The sequence below is a fragment of the Sarcophilus harrisii genome, chromosome 6 (genome assembly GCF_902635505.1).
Source record: "Sarcophilus harrisii chromosome 6, mSarHar1.11, whole genome shotgun sequence".
Lineage (NCBI taxonomy): Eukaryota > Metazoa > Chordata > Mammalia > Dasyuromorphia > Dasyuridae > Sarcophilus > Sarcophilus harrisii.
This window is the reverse complement of record NC_045431.1, coordinates 216,767,310-216,784,155: the sequence shown is the minus strand read 5'-3', so window position 1 is coordinate 216,784,155 and position 16,846 is coordinate 216,767,310. Positions and strand designations below refer to the sequence as shown.

The 16,846-nt window shown below is 38.5% G+C and overlaps 1 protein-coding gene and 1 long non-coding RNA gene across 3 annotated transcripts in view; one reads left to right on the top strand and one right to left on the bottom strand.

Moving 5' to 3' along the window:
- Positions 1–16,846, top strand: part of MPPED2 (metallophosphoesterase domain containing 2) — a 200,545-nt gene that overhangs the window by 102,056 nt on the left and 81,643 nt on the right. For both annotated transcript variants that reach the window (XM_003773661.4, XM_031942731.1), the window contains exon 4: positions 7,612–7,837. In XM_003773661.4, coding sequence (XP_003773709.1) covers positions 7,612–7,837 — 226 coding nt within the window. The remainder of the gene's footprint in view (positions 1–7,611; positions 7,838–16,846) is intronic.
- On the bottom strand, positions 14,369–16,032 carry LOC116419955. The gene is made up of 2 exons (XR_004230281.1): positions 15,555–16,032; positions 14,369–14,722 (listed from the first exon to the last, which is right to left on the bottom strand). It is a non-coding gene; the product is annotated as an uncharacterized LOC116419955 (long non-coding RNA).

The window sequence follows — 16,846 nt, the reverse complement described above, 5'->3', positions numbered from 1 at the left end:
GAATCTGGATTCAAACTTTGACAAGTTACTCTGTCCCTCTGTGTCCCTAAAATCCCAGACTCTAATCAGGAGTACAGAGTAGATGACTTCTATATTCAATTCTGGCTCTAGACCTAAGAGTCTAGTCCTTGAGACTCAGCCTAGTAGTTTGGATAGAAGGCTGAAATTGGAGGCAGATCGGCCTAGACTGGGATCCTGCTTCATGCAGACCAAGTAACCCCAGGGAGGTCACTTAACCTCCACCTGCCTCCTATGGCCATGTGATAAAACTCACTCACTCTCTCTCTCTCTCTCTCTCTCTCTCTCTCTCTCTCTCTCTCTCTCTCTCTCTATATATATATATATATACACATATATATGATACTATGTATATATACATATATATAAAAACATAAACTTTTTTTCCCTCATAGTTTAAAGACTCTGATAGGATCTGGGTTCAAATGATGTTTTTGTAAATTACTTCCAATGTGATCCTGCCCAAGTGACTCACATTTCTCTGAACTTCAGTTTTTTCATCTCTAAAAATAGGGAGTGGGGAAGAGCTTTGGACTCAGAAAACCTAAATTCAAATTCTGGTAATAACTTGTATGACTTTGTGGGCAAGTTGCTTATATTTTCCAGTCTTTACTTCTTCATCTGTAAAATGAGGGAAGATTGAATTAAATGACTTTGAAGATTATCTTCTAGTTTTTCATTTGTGATCCCATGATTAGATAAGCTCCCTTCTTATTCAAATTATGAAACATTAGGAAACAAAATATGATCAGTATATAATCTACTTAAAACCCTCAGGAAAAAAAATTATAACAGATTCTGTCCCATAGGCTGTGTTGTAAGGAAAACTATAAATAAACAGGGAAGACAGCCTGGAGGAGGTGCCATTTGAGCTGGAAAGATCAGTCTTACTACAGGAATTGTGATCTAAATGCAATATCTAAACAGTTAATTTAAATGACCAAGCTTCTTTATGAAGTGTGTGCTAGCTGGAGAACATTGCTTGAAGTGCTGGGTCTGGGCCAAAACGAAGGTCTTGCTAGTTTAAAACCTGTGTTGATTATCCCGTTCCAGACCAGGAATAAGATTTTATAACGCTTTTAGATTTGTTTCTTTTTGGCAAGATGGCCATGTTTTGCATCGCTGTTCTGTGTTTTGAAAATTGAGATAATATTATTTTACTTTTCAGAGGATTTTCTTGGAGAAAAACAAAAAAATTTCCAAAGAATTAAACAACCAGCTTCTATCTATAGACCAACAATTGACTTCTCGGGTGGGTAAAGGTTGAGAGATGGCAAAGAGGGAGGGAAAGGTGATTCAACTGGAGTATTGTTTTGTCTAGTTTTATAGATGTGTTTCCATAATTATTCTTTTGCCATTGCTGGGAAAATGCATCTCTTTAGGACTTTGCTCTGCAGTCCCACTTACATAAAATGCCAGGCTGAGTTCCTGGAATATCCTGCCTGATATAAACCATTCCCAAAGGGACACTCTAACATAACCTTGGGATGTGTTTTCCTTTAGCCCTCAGAGTCACAGTTCATCCCAGTTTTCTATCTGCTGCCCTAGTTAGAATAATTACCCCAGACCCTACACTTGGAATCTTTTTTTTTTTTTTTTTTTAAATTACAGTCAATCATCTGGACTGAATAAAATTGAGGCAGGTTGATGTATTGATGGGATACTGTAATAAGACTGATAAATGCAAGGGCTAAGAGAAGGCATAGACCTGGTTTTAAATGTTGACTTAGTCCTTATTAATTATGCTACTCTTGGCAAAGTAATCTCTCTGGGACTCAGTTTCCTAATCTGAATGGTAAAAATAATAGCATTTTTTATGTTTGCAAAGTGCGCTCTCTCTCTCTCTCTCTCTCGCTCGATATATGTGTATATATATATATATATATGTGTGTGTGTGTGTGTATATGTATGTATAAATATATGTATATATATATATACAAATTTATTAAATTCTTGATAATATCTAAATCCCCTTCTAGCTTTACATTTTTGATCCTATAATTTTTTAAATGGCCCTTAAAAATAATAACATGGCATTTAAATATCAGTGTATTTATGGTTTGAACATGTACCTTTCTCTTCAACTCTGCTTACTCTTGTCTAGGAACAGATGAAAACAAATATCATCTAGCAACTGGATATTTGTGAGTTACTCTGTCTCTACCTTATTAGCATAAAGGTTGGCAGATTATAGATAAAAGGTCATCATGGCAAAAACAGGTCAGACTATTTCATAACTTAGATGACAGAGGGAGGACATCAGAGCTAGTTTTGGCTTCTCTGAAAGAGAAGGAGCCTACGAGTGTTGTATTTTGCCTGTTTCTAATTTGATGTAATTCTACAAATATTTAATGAGGGTCCACTGTGATTCATGTGCTCTTCCAATCACTACAGATACAGAGACGGGAATGAATCCGCTTCTGCCTACAAAAAGCTTATATTCATGTGTTCTGAGGGAAATCCTTTCTATAGTTTTCTTGTTCAGATGACTAGCCCAAAAGCAGATTTAGGTGAAAAGGAGAATGTGGAAATCAAATTTTCTTTCTTTATTCCTCCAAGGAATTGTCCTGGGAAACAATGTAGTTAATCATACCTTTACCTACAGATGCTCTCAAAAGTATTTTTTTTTCTTTTTTGTACCTCTGAACTTTTCCAAGATATCTTGGGGTTTACTGGCTAGATTTCTTTCTTAAAGATCTTGCCTTAAACTAAAATCAATCTGATTCTCATTGGCCATCAGTAGGTCCTAGGACAAGCCTCATTTGCTCATTTTTTGATTGACTCTGATTGAAGATGAATATTTGTCATTTTTTCTTTGGTCAGAAATCCTGAGGGTCTTCCCTTCCCAGATTTATTTATTTGTTTAGATTTGGGAGGGATGGTGAAAGAGGCCATTCTTTGCCTCAATTGATACTCAGTCTTGATCACTGAATGAGTGTTGCCTCAATCAACTTAAGCTTAGCTTAAGCCAATGTCTCCCATTTCATCCTAAGCCATCTGCAGTGATCTATACCTGGCCACTGGATCCAAATGACTCTGGAGGGGAAAGTGAGGCTGGTGACTTTACACAGCTCCCACCCCCACCCCCCAAATCCAATTTCTGTGAAATTCCTCCCATGGCATTACCTCCCTGATGTCATGGTCTTCTTCGAGATTGAAGGACAAACAACAATCGATAAAGCTTTATGAGTCTTCAGGGTAGTGTGACCCTGGGGAAGTCACCTGATGTCTGGGTTTAAAGTTTTTTTTCTGCAAAATGCCAAAAATTATACCTGTGGTCTCTATCTCAGGGTTATAGAGTAGCTCAAATGAGATAATGTAGGGAAAGCAATTTAAAAATGTTAAAATTTTATTTAAATGCCAGTTTCATTATTGTGCTTTCCAAACGGGGATTGTTAGTTATTGTCAGGTTCCCTTTTTTGTTTGTTTGTTTGTTTGTTTGAATTGGCTTGAAAAAAAATTTCCTTTCTTCCCAATACTTCAATCCTTGTCCAGCCTCCCTGAAACATCCTTTAAAAAGGATAGGAAAACATTTTTTTTTTTAAAAAAAATGTGAAAGTGAAGTCAAATCATTCTGTGAGTCTGTGGTACATGGTGATGAAAGCGTCTTACAGACAGTCCATCCCCATGAATAATTAAAGAGAAACGGAGCATGTTCGGCATGATTTATAAAAGTGGTCAGTCAAGGATTGAGGGAGAACAGGGCCCTTCCTCTAACTGATTGCTATCCAGGCTAACGTTCTCTTCAGCATGATCTACAAGGCACTGTAATATGTTGGTGTAGAGGGGGAGTAGGTAAATGGCTCCTCTTAATGAATAGCATCCAACCAACATCCCTGAGCTTGGAGCTTTGGTGCGTCAGATAGTCTCCTCATGGAGGCTGAGAATTTGTAGCCCCATTTGGTTGCTTTGCTGTTGCATCCTTCATCTGCCCTGTGAGCACAACGGAAGAAAAAGTGGGATTTCTTCCTCATTCTATTGAGGTAGCCTGGAACACATATAACTCTTCCTCTTGCCTTAAGCTAATAAGATTTGCCTAAATTGTTTTGCTAGTTATCAGCCCAAACATATAGCCAATTTTCATTTCCTTTGTACTGTGGGCTTTTTATTAAAACCTGGAAAATAGCTACTTGCCAAGGGCTACTAATGAGAGAAAATGAACTCTTTGTATCCTGTATGTTCCATACAGCGCCAGGCACATAGTAGGTGCTTAGGAAACATTTGTTGGCTGACTAATCAGTAGTAAAAAAAAAATGTCCATTAAATCTCCCCACACACAAATAAATTCTCTTTAGTGAAATAATATGGCACAGTAGAATATTGTCTGGCTTTGGAATCAAGAAAACTTGAATTGAAGTGTTGCTTCTGACAAATACTAGCTGTGTGACATTTAACCTTTCAGTGTCCCTGGGCAATTCACTAAGACTGTAAGTTATAGTTGAATTGCTGTTCTGCATTATTGCAGGGAATTTCCAAATGGGGTGTTCCATACAGAGAAACCACAAGTCTGGGTGGGCAATAAATAAATAATTTTATTTTTATATGATAGTCTTTTCCCAATAGTAACTACAACCAACCTACCAACCACCACCCTCCATTGTAACAGAGAAAAACAATTAAGCAAATAGAAGCAAACAAAAACCAATCTGTGGACTTGCTGCCATGTAACATCCAATCTCGATAATTCACATCTTGGCTAAGTAGAGATCGCATTCATTGTCTGTTCTCCTGAATTCAGAATTACTGAGTTCAAATTTCTTCTAATATTTTTTCATTTTCAATATTTTAGTCAAACCCATTTAATTTCCTTTACTCTTTTTGTGATGCAGGAGAGTCACTGTCTCCTAAGGTTTCCCCCCTCAACTCTGCTTGCCGAATGGCTTTCTGTGAAATTCCTCCCAATTCTTTGTCTAACCTTTGCCACCATAGTGTAATTTCCGTTTTTCCTTCCTTCTGAGACAAATAACACTTCCTATTCCCTTCCCCCCAAAAAATAACTAAACTAAAATCCAACAAAAACCTAAAGAAAATCATCAACATTTGAGGAGTTAACCTGATAGCCTGACAATCACCTCAGCATAAGCCGATCATTTTGCCACACATGGCTGGAATGGTAAGGAAATGGGACACTTGGTCACTGACTGTCTGCTCTGTGCAGTTCCCATTCCTGAAATCTGAGTTGGTTGCTGACATAACTTGGCCAAAAAACTCATTTTCACTTCCATGTTGAGCTTCGTTAGCTAAATCGTGGATTTCTGGCTGACTCTCCGGGACCAAACCTTATAAGAAGTAGATCCAATTTCCTGCTCGTGGTAATTTTAATACTTCCTGAAATAGCAGGAAACATTAATTTTGCATTGGGCCCAGGAGTGTCGGGAAGAAGGAATTGTAGGCACAAACCCTGTTTTAAAAAAAAATTTTAAAATAAAACTAATAGCAGAATGAGCCCACTGAGAGACATGGGGACAGAGCTGGTATCCTAGGAGAGAGGAGAGTCTTGGTTTCAGAAGGACAAATACCTTTTCTCAGGTTTTTCTTTCCTATAGCACCATAGCCGGTTATTAATATGTATGATGGGTATTTTGTTCAAACATTATAAATCTAGGCTGAGGTCTAGTGTTGGGGTTTTCCTTTATAGCTCTCATTCTTCTGCCCAGAATTATCTCATTTTGATCAGGAAACTTTGCATAAAAATCATACACAGAGCTCCAATTTCCATTCTATAAATATTAAAAGGGGGTTAAGTATTACAGTTTCTCTTTCAGGTCCCGGTGGGAGGAGGAAAGTTAGCCTTCTAATCAGGGCCCTATAATAATGTTCTTTTCATTCACAAGCCAAAAGGTAAACAAAACATTGTCCTTTCCCCTTAATATGGTAATACTTAGTGAAGTAAACCAAATATAATGTAACAAAAGAAAATTCATAGAGCACTTGGTTGTTTTATGAAGTATATACTAAAATGAGCCATTCTACCTGTTATCTGGATTGTTATGAATAACTTGGGGGGATTATTTTTATAATCTTTTTTATGTCTGTCTTGTTTTTGTATCTCCATTTCAAATGGAATCAACAAGTATTAATTAAAAACTTACCATATGCAAACACTGTACCATTTCCAAATATATCTCTTTATTCTTCTATGTTAGGAACCATCCTTTGTAATAGATATCTTCAAAAGAAAGAGAATTTTGATGTGGTGATGACTTTTGTTGATTTTTTCCCCTTCTTCTTAAAAATTTCTTTGTTATAAGGAACGACTGGGAGAAGGACAGAAAGGGATGGGGATGGGATGAGAAATACAGATGACGTAAAAAGCAAAAATATGAATTAAAAAATGTATAAAGAAAAAATGAAAGTGAAAAATAATTGTTCATTAAAACTAGTTAACACTTCATCATATCTGGCTTTATCTGTTATCCTTTAACTCTTCAAAGAAAAGAAGGAAGTACTTTTTTCTCAATTTTTATTCCCCAGGGGACAAATTTGACATGATATTTACAAAGAAGTCAGTTTCAGTTTTTTTTTCCTTTCCATTAATCTTATTGCCCTTGTATATATTTTTCCTTGGTTTTGCTTATTTTACATTGCATTAGTTCATATACTCCTTTATGGGGCTTATTTTTAAAGAAACAATCCCCCACCTCACTTTTACCATAGAGAAGACTACTACTACTACTAAATGATCTAAAAAGTCCATCCTGAGACCAAGATACTATAATGTCTTTCACCAGACAGTGGATAAGGAAGATCCTTTTTTTTCTTTTTCTCCTCCCTCCCCCCCTTAATAGTATTTTATTTTTTCAAATACATGCAAAGATCGTTTTCAACATTCACCTTTGCAAAACCATGTGTTGCATATTTTTCTCCCTCTCCTCTCCCATCCCCTCCCAAGACAGCAAGCAATCTGATATGTTAAATATATGTGATTTTTCTGAACGGATTTTCATATTTGCCATGCTGCACACACACAAAAAAATCAGATTAAAAGGAAAAAACACAAGAAGGGAATAAACCAAGCAAACAACCCTAAAAAAAGTGAAAATACTATGCTTTGATCCACATTCGGTCTCCATAGTTCTCTCTCTGGATGGGATGACACTTTCCTTTGCGAGGCTATTTGGAATTGCCTTGAATCATCTCCTTGTTGAAAAGAAATCCTCTTTTTCAACCGCTTCTTTTTACAGAGGAGGAAACTGAGGTCCAGAAAAGGCAAGTAATTGAACCAAAGTCACTCTGCTATTTGAATGAAAGAAAGAATTCTAGCCCAGCTCCCTCAACTTAGAGCACTCTTTTCCACCAGGTGTACGCCTTCATTTAGAAACTGTAGTTTTTTTTTTTTAATGATCAGAAAAAGGGACGAGAATTAAAAACAAACCAAAACCCAAACCACCAGTTTTTCAGTTGCTATTGTTGGGTCTCCATTTTGTTAGAGATAAATTTGAATTCCCCTGGAAAAGTAGCTTAGCATGTGCATTTCATTCTTTCAGCTGGATCTGTTTGCTGATTGCCCCCAGCTCTACTATTGTATGTCTTGATGGCCAGCAAATGTGCTAATTAAGTGCTCTTTTTTTCCCCCTCTCTCTCGGATTTCAGGAAGCCTGCCATATGAATATAAAATAGTGATTGCTGGGAATCATGAACTGACATTTGACAAGGAATTCATGGCTGACCTTGTTAAACAAGACTACTACCGTTTTCCTTCAGTGTCCAAATTGAAACCAGAGGACTTTGACAATGTTCAGTCGCTCCTGACAAACAGTATTTACTTGCAAGATTCGGAGGTAACAGTGAAAGGGTTCAGGATATACGGGGCTCCATGGTAAGTGTTAATTCGAACATATTTTCCCTTCCCCCACTCCACCCTCCATTAGCTCGGCTATGAGAAGCTTGAATCCCAGAATGGTATTTTGGACGAGCCCAGGCTTTCGTTTATAGGGCAAAGAGGAACTGTAGTTAATACCGTATCTTTTAATAAAATACACGGTGCTGCTGCCGGAGAACACCGAAGCCTTTGTTTTAATTGGGAAGGAAAAGATTTTATGTGGCAAGATCCGAACGTTGGGGGCCCCGTCTGGGTGAGTTGGTTTAGGCTTTGATGAGTGGAAGAGGCAGATGGGGCTCCAGTAAGATGGAGGTGATAGACGCTCCTCCTAGTTTGTTGAATGATTTGGTGAAAGGTCCATGACTTTCCTTTCTTATAGTAGCTACTGCTCTAAAGCTTTCACACAATTTATTTGGCTGCATCTTTTTTAATGACGATTGTTCTAGAAGGTCTGAACCAGTTGCCGTTTCTCTTTTTGAGATTTATGAAATGTGAACAGAAAATCTCAAATCAAGACCAGAAAGGCACCTGGGTGAACTTTCTATGGCTCACCTAAGATATCTCCTAGATCCAGAGATATGGGGCTCGATTTAGACATTTAGGCTGCCCATGGGTACCTCCAGTTTTGGGGGACCTTGAAGGTTTGAAAGAGGATCAAAAGGTTTGGTATTCTTTAGGTCATATTCCAGAATTTGGTTTCGGCCTTTGACCCTGAAGGAAGCTGGATAGGAAAAGTATTGATCACAAGTGAGCACCATCCTAGATTGTTTTTGGAAGAACTGAGCTAATTCCATATACTAGGAGTATCATAATTACATATACAGCAAATGAATGAATGATATTTTCCCCTAAATGAGGGGTTTGTAACTAATTTGTATCCCTGGTACCTAGTTGATATAGTTGGTTCTTAATAAATGCTTATTTATTGATTGAATGTATTTTACATGAAAAATGTTGGGAAGGAGATAGATGCTATTATTTTAGTTGCTATTATTATTCTCAATGTAGTTATTAGAACCGGAAGCAACAGGTAGTCCTACTTGTCTTGGTCTTGCTCTCCTTCCATTTATGTTTGTACAAGAATGGAGTACTATGGAGAGTCAAGGACAAGAGACTAGGTAGCAAAAATGACTGCACCGAAGGATCATGACGGCATGGTCTTTGCAGAAAAGTTCCTGTGGATTCTTCATGAATTGTGAATGTCACCAACCTTTACATTCTGCAAAATCTCTTGCTGGACTGGGGTTTTTACAGAGTTTGATGGCAACTTTTGAGAATTCTGGTGTATTTTTTCATTTGACCAAGAACATAGATGTTGAGGAAAAAAATAGTTTGCTGTTACTAAAAAACACTTAGGAGGGAACTTGGAAATTTAGGTTGTAGTCCTGACTGCTACTAAGCCTTTGTTGGATTAAATCAGTTCATTTTTCAGGGTTTAGCTTTTCTTTTCCTATATAATGAAGACATGGGAACAGATGGTTTATAAGTGCAGTGCATCAAAGGGTGTGTTAATAAATGTTTAACAACTGACTCCTTGTGCTCCCCCCAAAAAATATTTAGGCAGGACATACTTTTAAATTTAATCTCCCTTTTAACATTTTCTTAAGTTTAGAAAAACAACTCCTGTTCTGTAGTTTGTCCTTTTCTGAAATATAAATGCTCTCATTGAAATTTTAACCATTTAAGGACCCTTCTCTCAAGGCGGGTGGGCAGCCATGGGAGATGGTTGGGTTCATAAAAAAGCTGGATAACCATTTGATTTGAGTTGACTCCAGTAAATCCCTGCATGTATCTTAAAAATTTTATAATGAAAACTTCTGTTGAACATATGGTTGAAGAAGAGAAGACTTTGGGAAACAAAAAAGAAATCATGAAGTATTTGAAAGATTGTCCTTGGGAATTGGGCTTTTTTTCACTTGACCTTCTTTAAGACCATGGAGCAATAGGGCAGAGGGCAAGATGCAGAGAGGTAGCTTTAAGCTTGTTGCAAGGAAACACTTGTGATAATTAGAGTTACACAAAAAGGATAATTGGCAGCCATGAGAAATGTTGGGTTACATTGAGAGGTCCAGGTTGGACTAGGTAGCCACTGAGCTGCCTTCTCCCTCTGGGATTCTCTGAAACAGGACTTTGGGTTTCCCTGAGATTGCAGATGCCACTGGCTTTGCAACTTTAGATAAATTACTTATGTTCTCTCTATCTCCTGGATATAATAATCCATATTCTTTACAAATTCAGAAGGTTGAGTGAAGATTGAAATCAGAGATTTATATGCTTAAGAGCTTTGAAAAGGATCCTAGCTCCATAAATGATCTATTATTTTCAAACTCAAATATAAAGTCCTCTATTTGGATGACTAGGTGACACAATGGTTGCAGCACCTGCCCTGGAGCAGGAGGACCTAACTTCAAATTCAGTCTCAGCCACTTACTAGCTGTGTGCTTCTGGAGAAGTCACTTAACCCTGACTTCCTCCAAAAAAAAGAAAAAGAGAAAGAAAAGAAGGAAGGAAGAGAAAGGGGAAAAAAAGAGAAAAAGAAAGAAAAAGGGGAGCAGAACAAAGAGAGGGAGGGAGGGGGAGAGAGAGAGAGAGAGAGAGAGAGAGAGAGAGAGAGAGAGAGAGAGAGAGAGAGAGAGAGAGAAGATGGAGCCCACTAAAGATATTGTTATTTGAAAGCAAATGTGTTGGGGATGAAAACAGAAGCAGAGTTACAGAATTATAAAATGTTAGTGTTCATAATGACATAGATTTAAATCCAACTTGGTCAACTATTTTCTATGTGACTATGGCAAGACACAAATACTCTAAATCTCAGTTTTTTAATGTGTAAAATAAAATAACAATTTCCTTTGGTGAGGGGTTGTGAAGACCTAGAAAGATGTCATCTGGGAAGCTCTTTGAGGACCATCAAGTAAAATCAACATCAGTTTCATTTGTAAATTAAAAAAATTAAATTCTATTGCCTCTGAGTGATTGCAGTTTTCTTTTCTGCTAACTTCCCCAGGTTGGCTCCTTTTCTCAGGTTGGATTCTAACCCTTCCCCCTCTTCAGATCACTGAAATTCACTTCTAGGTAAATAAAAACAATAGTAATAACAACTATCATTTATATAGCACTTTAAGGCTTGCAAAGCATGCAAAAAATTAATTAATTCTCATATCTCTGAGCAGCAGGTTCTAGTATAATCCTTATTTTACAGATGAGGAAACTGAGACAGTCAGAAGCTAAAGGATTTGCCCAGGGTCCCTCAGCTAGTAAGTATCTGAATTTGAATTTGAACTCAGGTTTTCCTGTATGCCATCATCATCCCCTCAAGCTATGCCATTCTTAAGATGAATGAGACTGATTTACACATATTTCTGATAGTCTTTTCAGAGAAAAAGTTCTCATTCGCTGCTCCAGCAAGTGGTTTTAATTTAAAAAGTGAGATCAAGCTCTGAATAACAGCTGTGAAGTTGAGAGTTTCTAGCCTGTCAGAGGGTTTTTTAGAAATAATTGTCGTCAGACTGGGGAAATAGTTTTAACTCGTGTGTTTAGAAAATGTAAATTGGCATTTGGTATATAGGTAAGGGAAAGAAGGATCAGCCCATATACGTTACATATGTATGACTTGTGGTGTATCTGAAAGCTTTCTAAAGACCAGAGAGAATTCCAGGAGTGCCATCTAACTTGCAATTTAACAAAAATTTTATGGAGAAAATAACTTTGAACACAAAGGAACAGAGCGGGTAGCGTACAATTAGAGCGTATCATGGGGCATAGCGACTGTGTCTGAGATCCAAAGAATTTGGATTAGTCTGGTAGATCTAAGGAGCCCATGGGATTGATTTGGATACTCTGAGTGGGACACCTGGCTCCTCAAGGTGAACAGAGCTACCTTCTGAAATCATGGCTTGAGTGCTCCCACCATAGGCTCTAAAGACTGATTCTGTAGCACTCCTGGGCATCCCTTTTCCTTACTGCCCTTCGAAGATCCTTGAAGAAAGACACAATGGCAAATGGTCTGGAACTTATTCCAATAGAGTGCAAGGTCCTTGAGGGTAATGAATGGTTTGGGTTATTTTTTTTCTCATGATTCTTCTTGTTTCCCTTATATATAACAGAACCAGAAGGAAACTTAGAACATAAAATGTCAGAGCTAAGAGGGATCCTAGAACAAGGAATATCAGAGCTGAAAGGATCCTTAGAACATAAAATATCAGAGCTAGAAGGGATTCTAGAACACACAAATGTCAGCAATGGAAGGGATTTTAGAATTGGGAATACCAGACATGGAAGGTATCCTAGAATGGCAGAGCTAGAAAGAACTCTAGGATATAAAATGTGACCCAAAACAGAGAATGCCAGACTAGCAGGGACCCTAGAACATAGAATGTCAGAGTTGGAAGGGACTTTAAAGCACAGGAATATCAAAACATGCGAAGATGATAGAATTTAAAGCTAGCTAAACTCTAAATTACTCCAGATCCTTTATTTTACAGAAAGAAAACCTTAAGGGAAATGACTGGTCTAAGCTCTTAAAGGTATCTAATAAGCAAATTGGAAATCAAATCCAAACTAATCCAGTAACCATTTATTAAATGTCCACTGTATATGCCAATTCTTCTGCTCCCAAACCACTTTTCTTCTACTACATTGTCCTGCCACTCAGACCTTTAAGAGTTTAGTAATTTAACTTAAGCCCAATCTAAACCCCCATTCAATCTAAACCTCCTATTTTATTTTTTCAAAAATTTTCTTGATACTTTTGTTTTATTTCCAAATATCTCTGTCCCCTCCTAGTGAGCCATCCCTTATAACAAAGAATTTTAAAACGGAAGAAACAAATTAATCAGTAAAACTGACCAACATACCTCTGACAGCATAATTAAAGTGATATCCTCTTATATGCTCCTATATCTACAAGGCAGGAAGAGAGGTCTATTTTCTCATCTGCTCTATGTAATCATAAAAATTACAATGTTCAGGGTTTTTTGGGGGTGGAGGGGCACAGGGAGGAATGATTTTTCTATTTACATCTATCCACACTTATAATGTTTGACCCATCATTTCTTCAGACACCCCAAAATTGAACTCAAATCTTCCTTATTTCATGTTTATCTGTTTACTGTACCTCCTAAGTGCCAATATAGCAAATGGCAGACCTGGAACACAGTCACAGATCTTCCCGTTACAAGTCCAAGATCTTTCCTACTATGACATGTTGTAATCGATTGTATGCCTCTGAGTTACAAGTAAAATAAATTAAAAAAAACAAGTCACTCCCCTAGCAGAAATAAGAATATTCTTTGGCGGGATCCTGCCCCTTTTCCCATTTCAAACAGAAACACAAAGTGACCTTCTGTAGCTTTTAATGAACACTAGTGGGGTTTTCCAGTCCTTAGACATTTGATCTATAGGGTGATAGAGAGATTCGGGAACAAGCAGCTTACTTTTGCATGTATTCAAGTGGCCCTGGGTTTAATTTATGTGATTTAGTGACCCTGGAAAGAAGGGTCTTTGCTTCTGCAGCAAGAAATACAGCGTGGCAATAGCAAGCGAGTCCAATTCTGAAATGACCAAAAAGCTGCCACAGAATGACCGGTGGCTTTCCTTGGCAAAAGAGGCAAAAGCTGGGTTCCCTCTCTTTGTCCCCTTCCACCCCCAGCTCTGTATTCTGAAAAATCCCTGGGTCGTTCCATCTCTTGACATCATTTTGTATGCATTTATTTTCATTGTAGGAGCCGAAACTGTAACTGCCAGCTAGCTCCTTGGTGGCGTTCATAATTATGTTTGCCTACAAATAGCTCTAAGGTTGTTAGTGTCTACCCATTCTGATCAGTGCGTACATTCGGTCTTGGTGTCTATCCTGTCACAAAAGCATCCGGCATTTTTATTTCCAATTATAAGTTCTGTAATGCATCATAGATTTTGCTGACAGTCTTCAAGCTCTCGAAATCGCAAGCAAATTAACAGCCGATATCGAGTGTGGGAATAGGAAAACCAATTGACAGCTCCCCGAATGGGATGGAGATGGGGTTCCCAGCCGAGGAGGCTCATTTATTTTATTTTCATACTTTTACTTTGTAATTAACTGGGCCTTTAGAACAAGAAACAGTCTCAGCGGCGGCGGCAGCAGCAGCGACATCTCCACATTCAGCAAAACCCCCAAAGTTCTCAGTCTCCGTGCACACCCGAGGAGCCTGGAAAAAACAATATTGGTTCTGTACCAGGCTCTCAGGAATTCCGGCATTTATTCAGTAGGAGAAGTCAGCAGTTCAGAAAGGGACTGGCAGAAAAAGGTCTTCTGTCTCTGTGTTAAGCAAATAGGTCCTGATCTTTTTACATGGTCCTGCTTAAAAGGTGCAGGCTCCCATTTCATTTTCCTTGGCACTGGGCCTTAGCCTCTCCCCATTATGAAGCCCATGCCCAGTTTCCTCATCTCTTGAATTCTGGGGTTTGTTTACATTTTTTACCTCTTTCGGAATGCCTCCACTGCTGGCGGCTCCGAAACCCACAGGGAGTCAGATTCCCTTTTTGATTTTGAACAGCCCCCCTGTTTATTGGGGGTGGGAGGGGAGGGGAAGCAAAAAAGCAAGACTGATCGGTTTCCCTCTCCCCTGCTCCTATTGATGTTTGGATTGGTAAATCCCCTTTCTCGATGCATATTTAGGCAGAAATGGAGCCGTTGTGGTTACAGAAACCACCTTCATCCTGTAGCCAATTCGTGATTGAAAGACGAGTCCAGATGTAGCCTTGATTTTATTCGAAGGTCATGCCTGTGGTGAGCAAGAATCCAGGGTCCGTTTCTCATCTTGACCACCCAGAATTGTTAGAAGTTGTGGAGGGACAGATTTCAGCTCAGTGTATATATATATATATATACACACACACACACAGAAGCTGGGAGAGAAAGACAGAGAAAGAGAGAGAGAGAGAGAAGAATTGTCATGTCTTCCACTTTAGGCATTTACTAGTTGTGGGACCCACAGTGCTTATCATATCAGGGTCTCAGTTTCCTAAACCAAAAAATGAGGGTGTTAGACTTCATGGCCTTAATAGTGTTTTCAGTTCTAATCCTATGAATCTATGACTTTCCTAATGATTGGAGCTCTCTTGAAATCAATGAATTGTTCTGGAGATAAAGGATCTCACCTCATTAGAGAATCTAAGGAAAAAGCTGAAGGACCATTTCTAAGGGTGGTGTTATGGGGTAGACTGCTAGTTATAGTGAGCTTTCAGATATCTAGACAGCCATGGTGGTCCTTTCCAATTGTGAGAGTCTTTGATCCAGAGAAAGGACATAAAAATGTACATGGTTTCTTGAGATAGTATCATTTAATGAGTTTCAGATCTAAGTCATGAATTGAGAAAATTTTGTAGTGAGTGATAGTAACAAAGATGGGGAAAAGGTTTAATTTGGCTGTTGGTGAATAAAATATTTTACTTCAGAGACAGAGTTTTCTTTCTCTGTCTGTTTTTCTCCTTTTCAAATCCCTCTTTTCTCTCATCTCTTTCCCTATCCCTCCCTTCTTTCTCTTTCTCTTTCTCCATTTCTCTTCTGTCTTTCTTATCTCCCTCCTTCCCTTCTCTTCTTTCTCCTTTTTCTCCTATTTTTCTTTCTCCCTCTCTCTCCCATGTCCTCCCATTAATACATTTTGCTTCAACACAGTAGACATTTACCAACCAATGTTCGAGAGATTCCCCTCTGCTCCCCCCCACAAAAAATGCTTACCTTATCACTTATTGACAGAAAGGAAGGATACGTCCTTTCGCTTAGACAGAACAGCACTAACTTTGGAGAGAATATTTTTCATGGTGAAAGTTTTGCTTATCAACGTGCCCCCAAAGTGAGGTCATTGCTTCTCTCCCGGTTGGCCCTAGTCCAGAGTGGTGAATGCTTTGCCAGTCTAGATGCACTTGGTTCCATGTGGTTTCCCTTCACTGAAGCACAATGAGCAAATCAGATCGCGGCTCCTGGGCACCAGCACCCAGAAGGAAGTACAGGCAGTGTGTGCTGCTGAAGGCAGGGCCTGGCACTCTCCCAGCAGCTTAGGCATGAAGAAGGCTCGGAGCTCTGTACAGTTCTCCTTCCCCTATGCCAGAGCTCCAGTAGTTTTCCTTTTGTCTTTTATTCTACGGAAAACTTGGAGGGCATTTTCCATTGTATAAACTTGCTGGTTGCTGGAGACAGAAGCAAGAATGCCAAAGACAATGTGGTTGATAAAGTTAGATTAGACACAATTTAAGGACCTAGTCATCCCCTCAAAATTGTTTCCATTTGGAGGTCAAATATGGAAATAGAATAGCAGAACTGAGAAACCAGCTGGTGGGGCTATGGTTAGAATGCTGGACCCAGAGTCAAAATGATCCTTGGTCAGTTGTTTATAAGCTCTGGGATCCTGGGCAAGTTACTTACCTTCTCCCTGCCTCATTTTTCTCATCTATAAAATAGGGATCATAATAGCACCGAGGGTGCTGTGAGGATCAAATGATATTTGATATAATATAATATAAATAATATTTGAGGATCAAATCCCTGACATAAAGGAAACACTTAATAAAGGTTATCTACATACATATACACTCACACAGTGAATAAAAGGAATATTGGGGACAGGGTCTATATATTCAATGTGAAATGTTCAAGATAAAACATTGACCAGGAAATTACTTATAAATTCTAGGAACTTAGAATGAGTAGGGTAAATCTATTTAGAAGAAAGGATGGTGGGAGCCATTGGGGAGCAGAGAAGACAAGCCAAAGAGCTAAATGACTCATCAAGAATCCTGGGAGTATTCATTGGACCCTGAATTCTAAAGACATGGATGTGGTATCCATCTGAGGGTAGATAGCAAATAGCAAAAATAGTTTGCATTATCTGTTAATATAATAACTGCAATGTCTGTTAATAATTAGGTGTGGAGGAAACATTCTTTGGTTCAAAATGTAAGGTAAGGGAAATGGGACTGGGAAACCAACCCACCAGTAAGTAAGGCCAGATCAGAGGAAGTGGTTAAGAACAA